This window comes from Miniopterus natalensis, chromosome X (genome assembly GCF_054644295.1).
Source record: "Miniopterus natalensis isolate mMinNat1 chromosome X, mMinNat1.hap1, whole genome shotgun sequence".
Classification (NCBI taxonomy): Eukaryota; Metazoa; Chordata; class Mammalia; order Chiroptera; family Miniopteridae; genus Miniopterus; species Miniopterus natalensis.
Window position 1 is genome coordinate 97,365,319 of NC_142103.1, and position 21,157 is coordinate 97,386,475.

General features: G+C 46.8%; 1 protein-coding gene across 1 annotated transcript; it reads left to right on the top strand.

Annotated features, from left to right (window-relative positions):
• The first annotated feature begins 4,814 nt into the window (after positions 1–4,814).
• On the top strand, positions 4,815–19,248 carry RS1 (retinoschisin 1). Its single transcript, XM_016199379.2, has 6 exons — positions 4,815–4,830; positions 6,560–6,585; positions 7,364–7,469; positions 14,513–14,654; positions 16,807–17,002; positions 19,096–19,248. The coding sequence occupies exons 1-6, from the start codon at positions 4,815–4,817 to the stop codon at positions 19,246–19,248; spliced, it is 639 nt and encodes a 212-aa protein (XP_016054865.2).
• Positions 19,249–21,157: the final 1,909 nt, after the last annotated feature.

The window sequence follows — 21,157 nt, forward strand, 5'->3', positions numbered from 1 at the left end:
AGCAAGACACATCATAATTAAAATACCAAAGGTTAAAGACAAAGAGAGAATCTTAATAGCAGCAAGAGAAAAGCAGTTAGTTACCTACAAGGGAGCCCCCATGCGACTGTCAGCTGATTTCTCAAGAGAAACCTTGCAGGCCAGAAGGGAGGGGCAAGAAATATTCAAAGTGATGAAAAACATGGAACTACAACCAAGACTGCTCTACCCAGCAAAGCTATCATTTAGAATTGAAGGTCAAATAAAGAGCTTCACAGATAAGAAAAAGCTAAAGGAGTTCATCACCACCAGACCAGCACTACAGGAAATGTTGAAGAGTCTTCTTTAAGAAGAAGCTAATGAACAAAAGAAGCTGATGAACTAAATAGATCCAGAGACATTGATCCAGGCAACAGACGATCATATTTCAGAGGGAAGAGGGAAGGGGGGTGGAGGGTGGGAAGAGATTAACCAAAGAAGTTATATGCATATATGCATATCCCATGGACACAGACAATGACGGGGTGAAGGCCTGGGGAAGGGGTGGGAGCGAAGTGGAGGGGGTCAACTGGGGGGAAAAAATGGGACACCTATAATACTCTCAACAATAAAGATAAATTAAATAAATAAATAAATAAATAAATAAATAAATAAATAAAAACATCCACCTTAGTAAATTATATCAGTCAATTACCTGGTCACGGTTATTATATAAAAACAAAAAAAAATTACCAAGCTTCATCTTACAGGTGAATGTGCTCTTTGCTGGTGTGTCAACCTTCCAGGGACAGCAGATTTTTTTTTTTTTTAAGCAGCTTGCTTGAGATATAATTTACATACCATTAAATTCACCCATTTAAAGTGTGCAATTCAATGGTTTTTAGTATATTTACAGATTTGAGGAGCACACGATCTAATTTTAGAACATTTTCATCACTCCAAAAAGAACCTGGTAGACATCAAGCACTCACTCCCCATTCCCTCCTCCCCCCGTCCCCCCCAACCACTGATCTACTTTTTGTCTCTATGGATTTGACTATTTGGGACATTTCATTTAAATGGATTCATATAACATATGGTCTTTTGTCTGTCACACAGCATATGTTTTTTAGGTTCATCTGTGTTGAGGCAGGTACAGATAACCGATTTACCCATGAATATGTCTGTGGCCTAAAAGAGTAACACTCTCACATCAGAAGCAATTTCCTTCTTTCTTCTTCAGGGAGAGGGACATTATTTCAGCCTGCTGTTTCTCTCCCATGTCTTTTTCTTGTTTCTCAAGTAGATTGGAAGCTGGTTACAGTTTTATCATTCACAATTTTATGCTTTTCTCCTTGGCCTCATCTGTTTCCATGGGAAGGAAGTTCTGTATTTAGTGACATCCGATCAAAGAAACTAAAGGGGTCTTTCCTATGTGCATCTAATGCATACCTCTCCTCTTGGGCTTGCAAGGTACATTTGAGAAATAGCTATTCCTTGAATTTCCTTGCTGTGGTAACAAGGGTTTCCCCATGGAGTGGCCCTTTGGGCAAAAGAGCAGAATGACCCCGTACTGCATGACTCTAAAATTGGTGAGCGGCAGATATCTCAGTTCTAGCGGAAACTCATAACTTGTGGAGGAATCTCAAAAACCACTCCAGTAGGGAGAAAAATCCAAAGCCACATAATCTAAACCTTTTATTCTTTTTACCTTTAAAGGCTGGACTGTTTTCTTTTGCTTATTCCAAGAATGTTATTTTCTTTTTTAAATTTATTGATTTTTTTAGAGAGAGAGGGAAAAAACATCAACTTGTTCCACTTATTTATGCATTCATTGGTTGTTTCTTATATGTGCCCTGAGCAGGGATTGAATCTACAATCTTGGCATATTGGGATGACACTCTAACCAACTGAGCTACCCAGCTAGGGCAAAGTGTTGCTTAGCTTCTGGTATTAGAAGATGTTGTAGTCAAACATGCTTTTGCTTTTGTTTGCCAGCCTTTTTGATTAGTCATCTGGGGGACTACAGCAGCCACGTTGCTGCTTCCTTGCTGACAGCTCTTCCTGTAAACTGCTTGTTGTTCCTTCTCTCTTTGCTTATTTCTATAAAGATCTGGTAACTCAGAACCCCAGGCTACTTGCAGGCTAATGCTTTCTGGTGAGGAGCTGGGAAGATGGAAAACTCCAGAAATCTGCCCAACCTCTGAGTGAACACAGGAAGTGGCTCTGAAACCAGGCCTCCTCTTAGGTCTTCCTCTCCACAAGTAGACAGTGGCAAGACCTCCCCGACCTTTACTTTGTGCCTTCTGCTTTGTTTCTGCAGAACGTGGAGCCCCTCCAGGGTCCACCCAGGTAATGCAAAGGCAACTGGACAGGTCCTGAGCTTCATTTGAACTCTGGGTTTGCTCAGTTGCCGCTGCATAGACCCTCTTCAGTAACAGACACGGCCTCTGAGCCAAATTGGTATGTTTATTAAGGACACACTGTCAATGACCAGTCACCTCACCTTTGGTCCCCCCCAAAAGAGGGTCTTGGCACAACTGATGTTTGCCCAACTGACAGGGCCTTTCTGCATTTTGGGCATCCCCAGCTTCTCTTGAAGATGGGGGGTGGAGCTGAGTGCCTCCTGGAAGAACAGTCCCCAGATCAACTAGATGCCAATTGCTCATTTACTGCACAGTTCTGGGGGAGCAGCTGCGGGACTGAGGCCATGGGCCCATGTACACATTAACTGTGAGGAGCATAGGGCACCAACACCCTAGCTGGACTTTCCCCTGAGTTTCAGAAGCTTCCAGCCAGCTGCCCACTCAACCTCAACACTTGGGTGTCCCATTGGCCTCTCAAACAAAACATCTCCACCCCACTGCCCCCAAATCTCTGCTCCCCCTGGAACCTTCTCCTCCCCCAGTAAATGGTAGCTCTATTCACTCAGGCCTCAGGCAGTTCAACCTTTTACATCCATCCACATCATCTGTCAGCAAATCCCATTGGCACCACCTTCCAAAGACAGTCGGAATCCAACCACTTCTCATTACCTCCGCTGCCCACCACCCTGGGCCACGCCGCCGTCATCTCTCCATCGGGAGATGTGCCCATCACCCACCCACCTCGGGCTCTTTCTAGCTCATTTGCTCATTCATTACTCCCCCACTTCCCCACATTAGACTGTAAATTCTATGAGGGCAGGTGTTTTTCCTGTTTTGTTTACTTATACCCCCAGCACCTAAAGCTGGGCCTGGAATATAGTAGATGCTCAATGAATATTAATAAATGAATGCTTTGGGGCCAGTCATTATTAGCTATCTTTTATATCAATTTCTATAATTGTACAGGTGCTTAGATAAACCTATGGACAAGAAAGAGGTGGGACACAAAGGCCAGAGCAAGGGGTCAATATTGCATGTGGGACAGAAAAAGTCCTCTTCAGAGAGAAGGGGATAAGCAGGCAGAAAAATTGGGAGGGGAGGGCATTTGAACCCAAGAAATCACATGGGCAAAGGCATGGAGGCAGGAAACAGCCCAACGCTTTCGATGAACTGCAGGTAGAACGGAGTGCAAAAGAGAAATCTGGAAAGGTGGGCAGGAGCTAGATCACAGTCCCCTTAAGGAGCACATTAATACACCTATTTTAAGAATGAGGAAATGGAGACGTGCAGTCATACAACTAAGAAATGTTGGAGGTGGAACTCAGACCCTGGCAGCGGGAACCCACCATAGGGTTTGGCAGGAAAGTGAGAAAATCGGGTTTGCATTCCACTCCGTTGGCATCATGAAGGATGGATGAGGCACGGTCTCTTTTTAGCAAGGAGAGGATCCCGGGGGAGAGGGTGGGGTCTAAGGCGGGAAGCGGCAGGGGGAGAGGAAAGCAGTCCCCTAGCAGACGCTGGATGTGGCGGGTTAGGAAAAGAGGCGACCAGGGGGGTCCCAGGCTTCTGGATGGGGTAATAGGTAGACGGTGGGGCCATTCAGTAGGGTAAGAAATAGAGAAAGAACAATCTGAGGAAAGAGATAGAGTTTGGTTTCTTGTTTGTTTTTTTTAAAAAACAACCTTTTTTATGTATAACCTACATACATTTATTTAAGTACAACAGACATACAAAAGAGTATAGGTAAGTATACAACTCAATGAATTTTCATTATGAAACACACTCAAGTAACTAGCATTCAAATTGAGTAACAGAATGTTACCAGACACCCTCTCTGAGCTTCCTACCTGCCACTCCCCACCCCAAGTGTGACCAGGACCCTATGTTTAGTGGCATGGATTACTTTAGCCTGTTTTTGTATATGTTAAATGTATTCATATGGTATGTCCAATTTAGCATCTGACTTTCCACTCACCATTGTGAGCTGCAGCATATTGTGGAGTTGTAGGTAATCCCTTTTCGTTGCAGTATAGTGTTCCACTGTGTGAACCTACCACGGGTATCCATTCTACTCTTGACGGGCATATGAATGTTTCCAGTTTGGAGTTTTTACAAATACTGCTGCTATGAATAATCTAGTACATGTTTTTGTTTGTTGGAGAACATATGTATGCATTCCTGGTGGGTAAATAATTGGGAGTGGAATTGCTGGTTCATAGGACACATATACGTCCAGCCTCGCTATAAATTGCCAAGCAGTTTTTCACAGAGGTTAGACCAACTTCTACCCCACCAGCACCATATGAGAGTTCAGGCTGCTCCATGACCTTGCTCACACTTGGTTGGGCCAGTTTTACATAGCAAGAGGCATTCACGTGGAGATGTCCAGTAAGGCATTCAATGCGAGCGTCGGAATCTTGGGTTTAGCGACATTTATGGAGGCAGGAGCAGGGTTCTTAAGAGAGACTGAGGAGGATTATACTGAGGAGAATGGCGGGAGAACCAGGTGAGCAGCGTGACGGAAGCTAAGGGAAGATGGGAGGGACTGGCAGCACCCAACGTTGCACCACGAAGACAGAAGCTCAGTGCTGGAAGGAGTCCATCGAGTGTGGAAGTCAGGAGTCATTGGTAATTTCCTTTGCCAGCACAAGGCTTGGCCTCCTACCAAGCTGGTGCTCCCTAACTTCCATTCCTACCCGAGGGGGTCAATTCTGCCCGTAGTCAGTAGGCCGAGCAGTCTCTGAGAATGAGTAAGCGGTGGGCAAGGGCCCTGGGGAGACGGCAGTTTGCTGACTGCTGGGGAAGGGTGGCCCTGAATCTGCCCGGGCTGAAGGATGCGTCCCCTTGACTCGCGCTGCGGCCCGGCCACAGCCCAGCGGAGCGTTCCCCGCGCCCCACCCTGCCCTCGGTCTCCTGGGTCCTCAAGGCCTTGCGCGCAGAGAGCGAGGCTTCCCCTGCAGAGTGGCCAGGCAAAGGGGGGTTGTGGAATGGGTAAATATGTATTATTTAAATAAAGGCACAATCTGAAGAAGAGTTTGATCTTTGTGATGAAAACCGTGAGACCATTCCTTTACTCTCTAAGGCAATCTGAAAGTGTTTGGGGGGGCATCAGATCTAATTTTTAGATAGGAAAGTGGCTAAGGCAGGACTTTTATTTCCTGCTGTCTGCACTCAGGTTTTGTTTGAGATTTTCATATATAGGGTATGCGTCACTTTTACAATCAGAAAAGAAATGAAGGTGTTGTGTTGAATGGGAGGAGCGGCGCTTGGGTGCTTTAAATCAGGGCTGTCTAATGGAGCCTCCTGCGGTGATGGAAGTGCTGTGGATCTGCGCTGTCCAGTGCAGTGGCCGCTAGTGACAAGTCCAGTAAGCGCTTGAAGTGTGGCCGGTGTGACTGAGGAATTGAATTTTGAATTTCGTCAATTGTAGATAAGTTCCATTCAAATAGCCACAAGGATAGTAGTTAGGGCACTGGACACAGCGCAGCTTTAAACAATCAGTTTATGCTAATATACACAAATTATTTTCCTATTCAAACTGTGCATTCATCCTTTTTATTCACCCTTCCATAAAAATAGTTTAGTTTTATGTTAAAATTTGCACACTTTCAATTTCCCCACCTCATTTATCTGGTATTTATACTGATTGTGGTTGGAGATTTCCTGTACATAATAGACAAGCCTGAAAAGCATTTTGTAAACAATGTCCTAACCCTAAATAAGCGACCTAAGAGTGTCACAGAGGGGGGACTGAACCCCACTCCTGACTAGCACACCGGGCAGGCAGTAGGGGGAGGAGGGAGTCAGTAAGCGAGGGGAAAATCTCGCTCTGTTAGTGTCAAGTGGAAAAGGAATGTCAGGAACATTGGTAGATAGTAGGTTCTCAAACATGTTTTTTAAAGTATGCACAGAAAAAGATGGGAAAGATTTACACTTAGATGTTAATAGTATCGCCTTGGAGGTTAAAAAACTATATAGGTTCATTAATGTATTTTCCAAAATTCTATAATCAACAAAAACAATACCAATTATTCTTGTCTTTGTTTCACTGTCCTGTGCCTGGTTTCTCAGCATCTGTGGATGCTGACAGACCGCTACTTAGTCTGACTTCTTCCAGAAGGGGCTTTGTTAACTTTTATGTGACTTCATTTCACTTTTCCATGTAAAGAATCATTTTGTTGAATTTCTCTTTCTTTTTTTTAACTTGATTTTTCCTCTCTTGTCCTCTTGCTCAGCCACGCTGGGATTGTCGTCTACTGAGGTATGTTACAGTAAGAAGGCTGGGATTTACATGGATACTGTTTCGGGAGATTTTCCTAGCCGAAAATGATATATAGGGCTATGGCTTTTTAAAAAATGTAATTTTCGCCCGGCCGGTGTTGCTCAGTGGTGAGCGGCAACCCATTCTTGGTCAGGGCACAAGCCAGGCCTTTGGGTTGGATCCCCAGCAGGGGGCGTGCAGGAGGCAGCTGATTGATGTTTCTCTCTCATGGATGTTTCCATCTCTCCCTCTCCTTGCCTCTCTCCCTAAAATAAATAAAAACATATTTTTTTAAAATGTATTTGTAAAGATTATTTTTTTCTGGTGGTGGCAATAGCACGTTATCTGAGCAAGTTCTGTGTTTCACTGACAGAATGCAAGTAAACCAGGTCTTAATTCAGATGGTGTAACCTTGAATCTTTTAAAACTAGATTTTAAAAAGAACCTCCTGGGGATGTAAGGAGCCTGACCTTGGACTAGGTCTCCTCCAAACCCTGAAGAAAAGTATAATGGGGTGAACACTGACCCTTACATGGGTGTGTCTGTGAGATTATTAGCTGCTCGCCCACAGTGGCAGACACTTGTTTATCTAGACTCACAGATGAGCAGCAACTGTGCCTTAAGGCTGGGTAATGATTCAGTTGTGCTGTTGCGTGAAAGCAGCAGTAGCCAATAGTAATGAGCAAGCTTTCTGAGCACAAGCTTTTCCAGTAGTGTTGACCACAGTTACCTTTGACTGTGGCCTTTCTGACACTCCTGCCTCTCTTGCCTCCCACAGGATGAAGGTGAGGACCCCTGGTATCACAAAGTGTGCAAATGCGATTGCCAAGGAGGTGCCAATGCCCTGTGGTCTGCGGGCACCACCTCCTTAGACTGCATACCGGGTGAGTATCCCCTCTCCTTGGGGTGTCCTTGGGAACACATTGTTCCTCCTTTCTTTCAACCCAACTGAATTAATCCCCCAATGCCACGCTCTGGGTTTTCTCCGGTTAGCCTCTGATCTTCAAATTTCACATGGCCACTGCTCCGCTAAACTGACCTCATGTTGCCCTGGCAAGTTTGGCTCAGTGGTTAGAGTGTTGGCCCTTGGACTGAAGGGTCCCAGGTTTGATTCCGGCCAAGGGCACGTACCTCAGTTGCAGGTTCGATCCTCGGCCGTGGTTGGGGTGCCTGCAGAGGCAACCAATCGATGTGCTCCTCTCTTTCTCTCCCCCCCTTCCACTCTCTCTGAAAAGCAATGGAAAAAATATCCTCGGGTAAGGATTAAAAAAATAATAGTAAAATAAAAGAGGTTTTAAAAAAAACAGTAACAAGAGCACAAGAGAGTGAATACCTTTGTTTAGGGGGTTATGTACCCCAAATCTTCTTGCCCTTGCTCTTCTCGCCCTTGCAGTGGCCACACCCAATCCGGCCAACCCTCTCTGTCCCCACTGTGAATGACAGCAAGCACCTTCCCTAGCCCACCCCCCCAACTTTACTGGGCACAAGCTTATCTTCCCTTTGTTGGACCCCTGGGGAGTGTTAAATTGTAGCTTCCTGGGGAAGCTGCCCAAATGACATGCCTAAAATATCTGGCCTTCTTTTTGCTCCTTTCCTATTATTAATAACTGGTTAATTATAACAGTATCGATACTACTGTACCTGGGTAGCCACTGCTCACCAAACAGCCACGTGCGTCCCTCCATCCCAGACCCCTCGCAGTCAAGGGGCTTCATCTGAGCACAGGGCTGCTGGTGCTCAGCTCTCCAGCTCTCCGTTTTCCTGCTTGAGAAAGTGGCTCTTCCCTCAGCCTGGTTGCCAGGGAAATGCCGTGGAGCAAAACCCCCTCCCGACCCACAGTGGCCAAGTCACCTGAGTGAAAAATAAACCTTTGTCGTGTTAAGCCTCTGAAATTTCCGGACGGTTTGTCCTGCAGCATAACATGGCCTGTCCTGACTAACGTGAATGCCTGCCTTCCTCTAAGGCAGCGGCCAGCAAATGTTGTCTGTAAAGGACCAGACAGTAAGTATTTGTGGCTTTGTGGGTCCTGTCTTGTCAACTTCTCAATTCTGCCATTGTTGCTCAAAAAGCAGCCACTGACATGTAAAAGCATGTGCACAGCTGTGTGCCAATAAAACTTTATTTACAAAGCAGGCCGTGGCAATATTTGGCCCGAGGGCCACAGTTCACGTACCTCTGATCCAGGGAGTTGTTATGGGGAATAAATCGGATGAGATATTAAAGCACGTTGTGCTGTACCTGGCAAATCGGAGCTCCTTTTCTTCCTGCCTCCTAAGAGCCCACGCTCTGGCTTTCAGAGGCTGGAATGGCCCAAATTTTTGCTCTGCTCAGTCCTTTCCAGGCTCAGAGCCTCTTTGGCAGGAAACTGTCCTTGCCACCCCTCTCCAGAGTAAGGAGAGCTAGGTAACGTCATTCACTTTACATAATCGCCTAATAATAGCTCCGGGAGAGACAGGTTTGTGAGTATGCCTGTGAGCTTCTCTTCATTATTTCATTAAATTTGCATTAAAATAGCAAATTGTGGGGGAGAGAAGAGGGGTAGTCTACAATGGCTTTTGCTGCCTCCGTTTTCCTATTTACTAAAGGAGTAGAAAGTCGTTTCTGAACCCTGTCTTACGGAAGGGAGCAGTGGGGCCCCCGAGCCAGGAGAGCAGTGTGTACTGTCGAGCTCCGCGCGCTCTCCCGCTGCCCGGGGGTTCGTGCCGCGCTATGTGTTGGTAAGATCTGCCGTCAGTACTGAAGCACCCTCCTTAATAATCCACTTAGAATTCCACCCCCTTTTATCACGTGCCTATTATGTGCCAGACACCGATGGGGAGACAAAAATGAAGGCATTGTCTCCACCCTGGAGGGGTTTACCATTTAGTGAAAACAAATGTTCTCTTCACCAGAGGCAGGAGGCCTACTCGATTACATTCTGAGGAGGTTCTTTCTAAGGAGAAATTGAAAAGAGATTATTTATGCGGATTGGATTCATTGGCCCACTCATCTGTGAAGCCGAGGAGGGCCTTGTGTTTGAGGAACGTGAAGACGACCCGGGTCCCCCAAGCTATCTCCTTACACAGTTGCCGTGAACTGGAAGTTCTGAAATCAGAAATCCTTTAGCTTACCTGTTTTCCCCCAACCCGTTTTTGTTTGTTTGATTGATTTTGTTTTTATAACAATGTGGATATTGCCGAGAAGGAAAAAACACAGCCTTGGTGTTAAATGGTTGATTCATTGGTGTTAGCTGGCTTTTCCGTGAAAGGCGGGATTCAGGGCAGCAGGACTAGCCCCAGCCTTCCAGAAGTCACTTGCCCAGCAGTGCCTCAGATCCTTACTGGAACTTCAAGAAGGGTAGTCGGCGTTCCTGGCCCCTGTGACTCAAGGCTTCCGGCGGACTCTGATTTAGGTGGGAGGAAGAGCCTAGAAAGCACAGAAGGACACGGTCATTCATAGCTGCCAAAAAGGAGCTCCCAGGTGCACGCTGGCTCTTGCTGCCCACACGGGAGGAGGCTAGGGGCATTACGGCCTCCTAGTCCTCACCTTAACACCATCACAAATATGAAAAGGTCTGTCTTTTCCACCATTAAGCCAAGATTACCTCTCGGCGCTCTGAGAGGTGGGAAGAGGGTAGGGAAGGTATCCAAGTATAAGAAAACCACTGACTCAATGCTTTACTTTCATTCCAGATTCTATATTTCTACATTATATTCAAGTTTATATTCTATTCTTCTGTAAATATTATTCTATATTCTACTACATTGTCATAGATATTCAAGTCTAATACATGTGCATAATAATATTGACGTCTCTCTTGACAAGAACGTCCCTGAATTCTCTTTGTGGCCCCTGAGGGTAACATCTTTTATAAGCATGTCTGGCCTGCATGCCTACAAATTGAGAACTTACCTACTGAGTAAGAAAGGCTAGTATGTTAAGTAGCCATAGTCTGGATGAGCAGCACACTGTGAATATGCCCTTATCCAGCTAAGTATCAAAACACTGCTCACAAGAGCCACTTGTGCAACAGAAGACGCACGTTTCTCCTTAAGAGTAAAGTGAGTATGGACATAAGCCAGTGGGACTTCTCTGGGCCAGTCAACTTCTACTTTCTCCCTGAGCTCACTGCTTCCTCCTTCTGCTATTTTCTCTGCTTAACCCCAGCAGCCACCCAAGAGGGGGCGATGACGTTTGTTCACCCACCCATCCTTCATTCACGCGAGCAATACCTCCGCAGTGCCTACATGTGCAGGCATTCTGCAGGGCTCAGAGGACAGCATGGTGGGCAAGACAGACCAGGCTGCTGACGACGAAATAATCACAGGAGGAGGGACAAGTGACAGGTGCAGGGTGCCTGGGAAGACAGCACCTGGAATCCTTTACCCGGCTCAGGGTGGGCAGAGATCTGAAGGATGAATAGAGGTGAAGGGGGAAAAGAGGGGACAGGAGTGTCACAGGCAGAGGGAACAGCCTCAAGGGAAGGCCTCCAGGCCTGCATGAGGACCTGAAGGCGTCTCAGCGGCGACAGTGGAAGGAGGAAGAACAGGGGAACGGAGTCAGGAGAAATAGTAAAGGAACTGGAGCACAGTTCACTTCACAGCACGCAGGGCACAAGGAATGTTACATTTTCTATTTTTCCAAGTTTAGACAACCCCAGTTTGAGTCCCACTTTGTCATGGCCTGTGAAGAGTGTAAAGACAGGATTGTGGAGGGTCGTTCCTCTCCCCTTTGCGCTACATGAACCTCCCAGGGGCCTGCAAGGGCTGCCTGGGGCAGGGCCTAGGCCCAGGCTGGGTTATAGGCTCTCGGCCCTGCCCACAGCCCCACTTGAAGGTCAACGCCTTCTCCCTCTGAACCAAACTCAGTCCTGGGGACCTTCCCAAGTTTCCTGAGAGTGTCCAGAGCTCAGGGCTCCCGGGACCCATCCTTGGTCCAGTCTCATCAGAGGAACCATTTCCTGGCTGAGCTCAGGCCCTTACCATGAGCCCCACCCCCAGCCCCACTTGGTAAGAATCAAAGCCCAGAGCCCTGGCCAGCTCGCCCTCTGGGACAATCAGCTGATTCCTTTTGAGGCCTAGACCTTCCAAATCCAAGAGCCTGGGAGATGCTATGTTGCAAACAGGCTTCTCTCTCAAGTCACACACACACACACAGAACAAGCATGCCAGACTCAAGAAGACATCACTCTATTCTCACAACTTCGCCCTGTTCTACCAATATGAGCTGCTGCTCTTTGGCCAGGCACTACAAGCTTTACACTCTACAAACGTTATTTCACGTAATCCCGCAGCAACTGTATGGAGGCAGGTTCGACTGTTGTGTTCCTGTCACAGATGAGGAAACTGAAGCACAGAGACGTTAGGCAGCTTGCCTAAACTCAGAGAGCGGGATTCAACCCCAAGTTACATTGCTCTAAGCCGGCAGTCTTGACCGTGGCTGCCCATTACGGTGACCTGCAGCTCTACTCCATGCCCAGGTCCTGCCCCAGACCAATGACATGAAAATCTCTGGGGGTTTGACCCGAACATCAGCTCTTCTGCAACTCCCCAGGTAATGCCCAGGCCGAGACTCATCAGGGAGTCTCTGCTCTGTGCTATGGGCCAAGCCACAAGGTTTCTGGGTTAGCAGCTGGGTAGCTAGAGGCGCCAATGCCTGAGGCAGGAGCACTGCACAGGGGCAGGCTTGGGGCTTGGATGCTGAAGGGTTCAGTTTTGGCTCTATGGGTATGAAGTATCTTTGGGTTACCCAGATGGAACTGTTCACCTAGAAAATACTCAGAGGGCCTGGGAGTCAGGCATGGGCTCCCAGATGCCTGCTGCAACCATGGGGATGGTGAGATCACTGCTTCCCCTGGAGAGTGTGGGCAAGACCCATGTCTGGACAAGCCCTCACAGGCCTCCAAGGCCATTGCCCCTGGCCAGGTTCCTGCATGTCTATAGCCCACACTTAATTGTTAGATGAGGTAATTGGGAAGAAATGGCAAGAGATATGAAGGGGAACAGAGAGACTGAAATGCCAAGAATAAAGTTGTTGGGAGAGGTGGCGATGGTTTTTCCTTCCCCTCTGCCCCCTCCCTCCAAGCTGGTGGCCCTGGAGCAAGAAAGGGAGATTATGGATAGAGGAGACTTAGAGATATTCACAGTTAGAATATAAGTGACCACCGAGGCCCAACTGAAACCCAGTTTTCTGACACTGGGATCTTGTCCCTCTATCTGGTGGCACAAGTTTGTCTTCCAGGTCAGAGCGAGGTAGAGGTGATAGAAGAGCCCCCAAGGCCATGGGCACTAGGCCCCTGAATCCACCAGCCAACAAAATGCCTTCCCTGGCAGGCTAAGGTTTCCACAACATACTTTGAAAGTGTGCTTGTTAAAAATTGACCACTCTGGGAGTGGAATCCTGGAAACTGCATTTTTAATAAGCCCCCTTGACGATTTGGCCACGCAAGGCAGGAGCACGTAGCCCATAAAGTGTTCCTGTTCCCTCTCCCAGGAATTGACATTTTAATGGGTACTTGATAAACTGCAAATGGGAGGTGGCCTATTTTTTTGGTGCTTTGGGTAGAAAGGCAGCTAAGCCCCCCTGGTCAGAGGTGTGAAGCTGTCCTTTTGTCTTTGGCTTCTGGGGACAGGACATGGCTGTCCCTGCAGGCATCCTGGAGCCTCATGATGGGGATCAAGCTTTTGCATGCTTCATTCAGTTTTACTGACTTCTAAAACTTAATCTCTAGAAGAACTCAGCTCTCATTTTACAGTGGAAGGTGATGATGTCCCAATAAATACGTTCAGCTCTTCAATATGAACCCAAATTTACACAAAGAAAAAATAATTTGCTTTACCTACTTGAAGTTTATCATTCACAATCGGGAAACTAGGAGAATGTATTTACATAAGCTTATCATTTGTTTTCTATAGAAATTCAGGTAGAAACTGGGTTTGGCTATAAATAAGAGGTCCCCTAAATTGTGGCTTATTGAATTAGCTTTGTTTTGACTCACATGGTAAAAAGACTACGGGTAGGCATTTGCTTAAGGGTACCAGGGCTGAGGTCTCTGCAGTTCTCTTGGCCTTACCCCCATGGCGCAAGATAGCTACTGTTGCACCAGCCATTAGGTCTTGCTTCTGGCCAACAGTTAGAAAGAAAGGGAAAGCAAAACCTGATCAGAAATCCCCAGCAAACATCCTCTTATATCTCACTAGCCAGAAATTGTATCACATGACTTCTAACTACAAGAAAGTCTGGGAAGATTGTTTTTTTTCTTAGCTTGCTACATTGCTGCCCCCAACAAAATTAGGATTCTTTAGTCAAAAAGAAGGGGAGAATGGATACTGGGTTGGCAATTGGCAGTCTCTGACCAGGTAAACCAACACTAAATGTGAGAGGAAATATGAGAAGCAACAGACAATTAACATCTAAGAATGAGCTTTGGTTATTCTTGTTTGGGCAAAGCAGTTCCTTTCAACTGTTCTCTATTCAACAGTCACTCCGGCACATTTCACCTTTTTCTTTCATTAGACTTGTGAGAAAACTGCAATTTACAAGTGGGAAGTCAGTCTCAATATATAATTGCCCTTCTTGCCTCTTTCCATTGCTTTTTTCCTATAATTGCCACCAGATGCTGCCCAAAGACAATTAGGGACCCTGATGTCATCCTGCAGGATGGCTAACCCTGTGTTAATGAGAAAAATAAAGAGTATGGCATTTAAGGGTGACATTTCGCCGCAGACCTCTTGGGTTTTAGGTCTGTATGCTTGTGGAGGAGGTGAAGTGTTTCGCAAAACTACCCCCACCCACCGCTGGGCTCTTACGAATGTCCTGAGCGTCTACGCAATTCCTTTACTTCATCTTCTAATGGGATGGTTTGATTTGTCATTTCGATCATGTCATGGTTGTTGAGTATTGTGATGCAACCCAAGTGTTTTCATGAGCATTGTTTTTCCTTTCCCAGAATGCCCCTATCATAAGCCCCTGGGTTTCGAGTCCGGAGAGGTGACACCAGACCAGATCACCTGCTCCAACCCGGAGCAGTACGTGGGCTGGTATTCGTCGTGGACTGCCAACAAGGCCCGGCTCAACGGCCACGGCTTTGGGTGAGCAGGGCTGGCCGCTCGGCTGCTTCCTTATGCGAACCGAGAAAGCAGGTCTCGGGGACGAATGAGTGGCACGGAACGCATTTAGTTATTCGACAAACGTTGACTGGATGCCTTCCGTTTGCCAAGGTCGTGGGTACAGCCCTGAACAAGGTGGATGAGGTCGTGACCTTTAATAAGCACACAGTGGAGAGAGGGAGAGGCTTCTGAGCACATAATCATGCAACTGATCACTCAGTAAGTGTGATGGGTGCTGTGGAGACGGAGGAGAAAGGCCTGGTCCATTCGCAGCACCAGGGAAGGGCTTTCTAAGGAAAGGATCTTTAACCCGAGACTTACAGTTGGCCAGGTGAGGGGGTGGGCACAGGATACAGCAGGCGCAAAGGCCCGAGTAGGGAAGGCCCCTTAAGGGCATGGACGGGGACCATCAAGAAGGCCAGCAAGGTTAGAGCCCAGGTGAGGTCAAGCTGGAGAGGGAGTCAGAAGTCAGGTCATGCAGGGCCTTTGAAGTCATGCTAAGGATTGTGGTCCTCACTTTAGGGACAATAGAAGGACCCTGAAAGTGCATTAGTTAGAATATAGGCTTGTGCTGCTGTAAAAAGAACTCCAAAGCACAGAGATTTAATGTAGAGGTGTGTTTCCTGCTCATCTAAAAGTTTCATTAGGCAGCCTGGGGTCTTATGGCAGCTGGATGCTCTCAGGGGTCCAGCCTCTCCCTACCTTCTTCTTTCATCCTTAACATGGAGCTTCCATCTTGGAACCCACATTCTAGTCAGTAGGGAGAAAAGGAGAGCAGAGCACACATACTTTTCCTTTAAGGATTCAGACATAATCCAACTGGCCACTTCTACCCATATCCCATTGAGCAGAATTTAGTCTGATGGCCCCGTCTAGCTGCAAGGAAGAGTAGGAAATTGGATCTTAGCTCGGTGGCCATTTGCTCAGATAAAACTCAGCAGTTCTGTTACTAAAGGGGGATGGGAAGAGGCAACTGGGAGACAATTAGCAGACTCTGTCAGAGAAATATTTGAAGTTGGGGAGTATCACAATCAGATTTGTGTTAAGAGAAAAATCTGGCTCCTGTGGGGAGGGCTGTATAGTTGGGGGACAAAGGTAATCCAGAGAGACTACTTAAGCAATGGTGGCAGTCCAGGCGACAGCTGAGGGCTAGAGTGGTGGCAGTGAAATGGAGAGAAGTAAATGACTTTGAGAAACACTTGGAGATGGAGCCAATAGATGGATTGGCTGTTTGAGGTGACAGAGAGGAAGGGGCCAAGGATGGCTGTCAGATTGCTGGCATGAAGACCTGGGAAGACAGGGGTCACATTCAGAGAGATGGGTAGCACTGAAAGAGGGTTGGGGTGGGGATATTTCGGAACTCACTTTTGGACTTGTTTCATCTAAGGCATCCAGGCGAAGTTGGCTAGCTAGCAATTAATTCTTGGGATTTGGAATTTAGAAAAGGTTTGGGATGGAAGTAGAAAGTCAGAGCCAACCAAGGAGCAAGTCTGGAATTAGAGGAGAAAGCAGCCAAGAACTGAGTTCTAAGAAACTAATACACACACACAAAAGTGGGGGAGCTAAAGGTCTCCACAATGTATGAGGAATATAGCTAAAAAACCAAATCAGTTCCATCAAGGTTGGTTAGCTTATAATTGTTAAAAGCCCTCTCAGAGCCACTCGGCTCCGTGTTCTACACACGGTAGACACTCCCTGAAAGCCACACATGACAGCACATGAAAGAGATGCAGATATGTATGAAGAAAGTGAAATTAAAGAAAGAAAAGATTCTCGGCGAAAGAAACATCAGGAGAGACTGATGAAAAGGGAAGGGGCCTGGTGGGTGCAATAGCGATGCATTGAAAAAAGACATGCTCAACCACGCCCCAAAGGTCATTTCAGCTGCACTCGAAGGCATTTCTTTGACAAATTAGTTGAACCTGACAATTTTTCCTCAGGAGGTGGAGGTACAGGAGAGAGAAAATGATGCGAATGTCACAGAGGCTGGGCACCTCTTGGAGACTGCAGCTCAGCCCAAGCTTAGTGGGGGCTCTTCAGGTGCTGACATCCCCTCAAATGTCAGCATGTCCAGGCTCTTCAGAGCACTCGCAGGGAGAGCAAGACTTCTGCTGATTCACTGTGTCTCCGGCAGGTGTGCCTGGCTCTCCAAGTTCCAGGACAGCAACCAGTGGTTACAGATAGACCTGAAGGAGGTCAAGGTGATTTCGGGGATTCTCACCCAGGGTCGCTGTGACATTGATGAGTGGATGACCAAATACAGTGTGCAGTACAGGACTGATGAGAGCCTGAACTGGATTTACTATAAGGACCAGACCGGGAACAACCGGGTAAGTCAGGCCTACCCCAAACCACCTTAGCTCACACTCTCTGGGGCTCTCCTCCTGCCAGTGTCCGTGTTCCTGTTGCTGTCCTCTGTCAGAGCACTGACCGCAAGGCATGTGTCTTTCTTGTTGTATCCCTGGTGCCTAGATTTTTTGCGAATGAGTGCCACTCTTGCGTGCAAAAGAAATCTTTGTCTGAATTCTCATATCAGCATATAGTTGCTTGAATAGTCAAAGCCAACCATTTGCACCATTCCAAACTCATTGGATCGTTGAACACTTTGCGCCATAAGTCTGACTTGATCTATTACTGATGCAGGTAGGTCCTGGTCCATTGATGTAGATATGGCCCCTCCTCACTATTGATTGAGAGTGACAGCTGGGGAGCTCTAGACAACCCAATAGGTTAGCCACTAAAGTACAGACATGTTTAAAACATCTCCAGAAGTGCAGACACAGAGGCCCTTAAACTTTTATATGCCAGTAACCACTGAGCGCCAAGACCCAACTACTATTGTTCATCATAGACTGGACACAATAGACTCTCTTTCTCTCTCTCTCAATATCTATCATCTATCTATCTATCTATCTATCTATCTATCTATCTATCTATCTATCTATCTATCTATCATCATCTATCATCATCTATATCTATATATACATAGATATATATAATGTATATTTATGATGAACTAAAAATTTACTAGCTAATTGGAAATATTAACTGTCCTTCACCTGTGATGACTTCCCCCAGCTAGTTAGGACATGTAATCAGGTTAAGTAGACACATGCAGCTGAAAATCAGAAGGCTTTATACTCTCTGATGCCAATTTGTATAGCAAGACATTCATGGGTTGAGATTTTAAGGAGTTTGAACACAATAGGTAAAGCCATCTTGATACTTGGACATTTTATTCCATTTTTGTTCTTACTGGCTTTTCAAAATGATATGAGGATTGTTTTCAAGCATTGTGTTTCGAAAGGCCTTGAGGTTCTTTGCAAAGTGCCTTTTGGGCACTTGTGTGCAATGTGGAAGAGCCTGTTCCATCTGCCCTCTTCACTTGGCTGCTGCCTTGAATAGGTTCAAGGGCAAATGGGGTAGAAAAGGGGGTGCAGGTTGTTGTTAATAGGAAGAAAGGTAAGATCATGGCATATGAGGTCCTTCTTGTTTTGTGGATGGATGAGGCCAATTTTTTCCAAAGATAATACCAGAAGGGAATGAAATGTTTTGGTGTCATTGGGCAGAACACTATGACTCTGCAAAGATTGAAAAGAGCGATTTCTTTGGAAATACAGCCAAACATCTGCTGCACCTTTTATATTTCACCCACTGAATCATGCCATGTTATATCCTGAAAGCCACAAAATAAACCTTTTTCTCTCTTCTCTGGGCACTTCCCTCCTCCTTCCAGAATCTTCCCTCTAGTTTGTCTTTTTCCTTTAAAAAACATTTCCAAGCGTAGAAAGTACTTGCTATTTGTATCGATGTAGAGACACCCCATTAAGCTTTAGCTCACAACTCACGACTGCAGAGCTAGCTCACAAGCTTTTCCTTGAGCCCCACTTTGGACGCTTCTGGAACATGGGAACATTCCTCTTGTGTGATGTGATCCTTTTCAAAATTCTTGTCAAAATGAAAGAATTAAAGCACAAAATCAAGAAGCAATTTTTAAAATCAGAGCCATCCAAGCGGACTCTCTGCGATGATGGAAATGTTCGTATCTGCAGTGCCCAATGTGACCGCCACTAATCACATCAGCCACTGAGCACTTGAACCACGCATGGCACGGGTAGTGCGACTGAGGAAGGAAACCGTTATCTGATTTGAAGTCATTTAAGTTTAAATAGCTACATGTAGCTACCGGCTACCATACTGGACAGTGCAGTTCTAGGTGTCCACAGACTCACAGAGGTCCGGAGAGTGTAGGCACCAGAAATCACTCAAGGTCAGAGTTTGTGGGGCGTCTGCAAATTCTCTGTACTTTTTAATCACTTCCTGAGGCTTTCCATTGTCAAGTTGGGGCCAGCTCCAGACAGGAATTGGTCTTCCTTTTCTCTCCCCTGGTGTGACAGTGACAGGGTTTCACCTCTCTCCTTAGGTCTTCTACGGAAACTCGGACAGAACGTCCACCGTCCAGAACCTGCTGCGGCCCCCCATCATCTCCCGCTTCATCCGGCTGATCCCACTGGGCTGGCACGTCCGCATCGCCATCCGCATGGAGCTGCTGGAGTGCGCCAGCAAGTGTGCCTGACACCGCGCGGCTGGGCCTGCGGGGCCCTGGCACACCCGTGACAAATGGGGCTGCATTGTGCAAGCTCTTTTCAATGCATAGATGGGTAGAGAATATTTCTTTCCATTAAGATCTAGCTTCCAATTTAAATAAAAGGGAGGGAGGGAGGGAGGGAGGGAGGGAGGGAGGGAGGGAGGGAGGGAGGGAGGGAGGGAGGGAGGGAGGTGGGGGGGGACATCTTCCCCATTCAGGGCAAAAGAAAATAAGAACAATAAAAATGTCCCTAAAAATAATCTTCATACAAAAGCCTAAGCAGCAGGGGTAATTTGCTGCTGTTTTGTTTTGTTTTGTTTTATCGCAGCGACACTATGAAAGGTGCAGTCCCAGGGGAACACAAAGCAGCCCTGATAATCTGAAACTTCTTTTGCTTTACTATATTCAAAACAGGAACATGTTTCATAAAGCCTGGCTTTGCATGCTGGGTTTCCTTTCATTAAGTCATGGCCATTTAGGATTACAGAGCACCGGGGACACGGAGTGGAAGGGTGGGGGTGACTGGGCAGTGGACATGAGTCCGGTGGGTGTGAGCACGTGTCCCAGTCTCCTGAGAGCCATACATGACCAAAGGTTCCAGGTAGGAGCGCCTCGCCTGCTGAGCTTTCACCCCCATGGTCACAGGGATTGGGGGGTTCCAGCACTCTCAGTACATGCAGCTCCATTCTGCAGGCCATTCAGGCAAATTCTCCCAGGCTGTGGTCACCATTTAGGTGACTTCACAGGACAGATTGCACGTGTAAGCAGATTTCCCTATATTTAGGATGCCCAAATGACCAGAACACACCTGAATTCCCCTTTATCTAGGGCTACTGTTTTCAACAAGCTTAACACATTGAAAACAGTTGGCCCAGGAGCTATCACTGGCCATGCGGAGGCCCATCAGCTCAGGACATTAGCTTTGTAGGAAGGGGTCAGGACCTACGTCCTAAGGGAGATGTGACTACACCCCGGTGAGCCCACCTCCCAACTTCTGCCTCCTTGCCTTGGCACACACAAAGCTGCCTGTCCCTGATGCTGCAACCTCCTTGGGAAGGAAAGGGCCGGGAACAGGCCTGTCCTTCGCCTTCTGGAGCTCATTAAGCAGGGAGCTTGGGAACAGCAATCGAAGTCTCTCTTGTCATTTATAGCTCAGCCTGAGTTTTTGGGTCCTTCCCTGGGAAAGGTTAATGACATGGAGAGTGGGCAGGAGAGGATTTGAAAGTAGGAGATGAGAGGAGGTGGAATCAGAGGACGGGGGCCCTCCAACGAGACTGGGGAATTCAAGACTACCCTGGCCCTGAAGCAGCGCAGCCTTTGCTAGCAGCTCATTTCTCCGAGTTGTTTTCAAATGTCAAGCTGACTGACTGGACTCACACCGACACGATCCTGGACATCACATTCACCTTCTCTGTGAGTGGGCAGCCTCCTAAAATCCCCAAATCTCTTTCCTGGTGTCGTTGGGCTTAGAGGAATTTCATATTTAACCCAGCTTCTTTCTACCCCCCACGCTGTATACTTGAACCTGGAAAAATGCTTTTCCCTGCTTCATCTGCTCTCAAATATAAAGAAATCAATTTAGGGTGGGGGGAAATTCTTCTCTGGTCTTAGAACACATGGACAAATGCATTTTGAAAAGAACGCCCGATTGGGTACCCTAACTGGGCAAATGGAATGAACTTTTATCTTGACGTGCATGGTCAGAGGAAAGCCTGAGAGTTCAGGTCCTCTACAACCTGTACTCCAGACCCAGGAGGGAGGTTGAATTAAGGGGAAAAAAGAATGAAATAGTACAAGGCAGGGATCAAAGTCTTCCAAATAATTGTTCAGGTTGGAAATTTTTGTTTGTTAACAGCTTTATTGAGATAAAGTCCACACACCATACAAATTTCACCCA

Coding starts and splice junctions, on each gene's coding strand:
- RS1 (XM_016199379.2), top strand. Junction 6,586..7,363: donor TGGGATTGTCGTCTACTGAG/GTATGTTACAGT, acceptor TGCCTCCCACAG/GATGAAGGTGAGGACCCCTG. Junction 17,003..19,095: donor ACCAGACCGGGAACAACCGG/GTAAGTCAGGCC, acceptor CTCTCTCCTTAG/GTCTTCTACGGAAACTCGGA.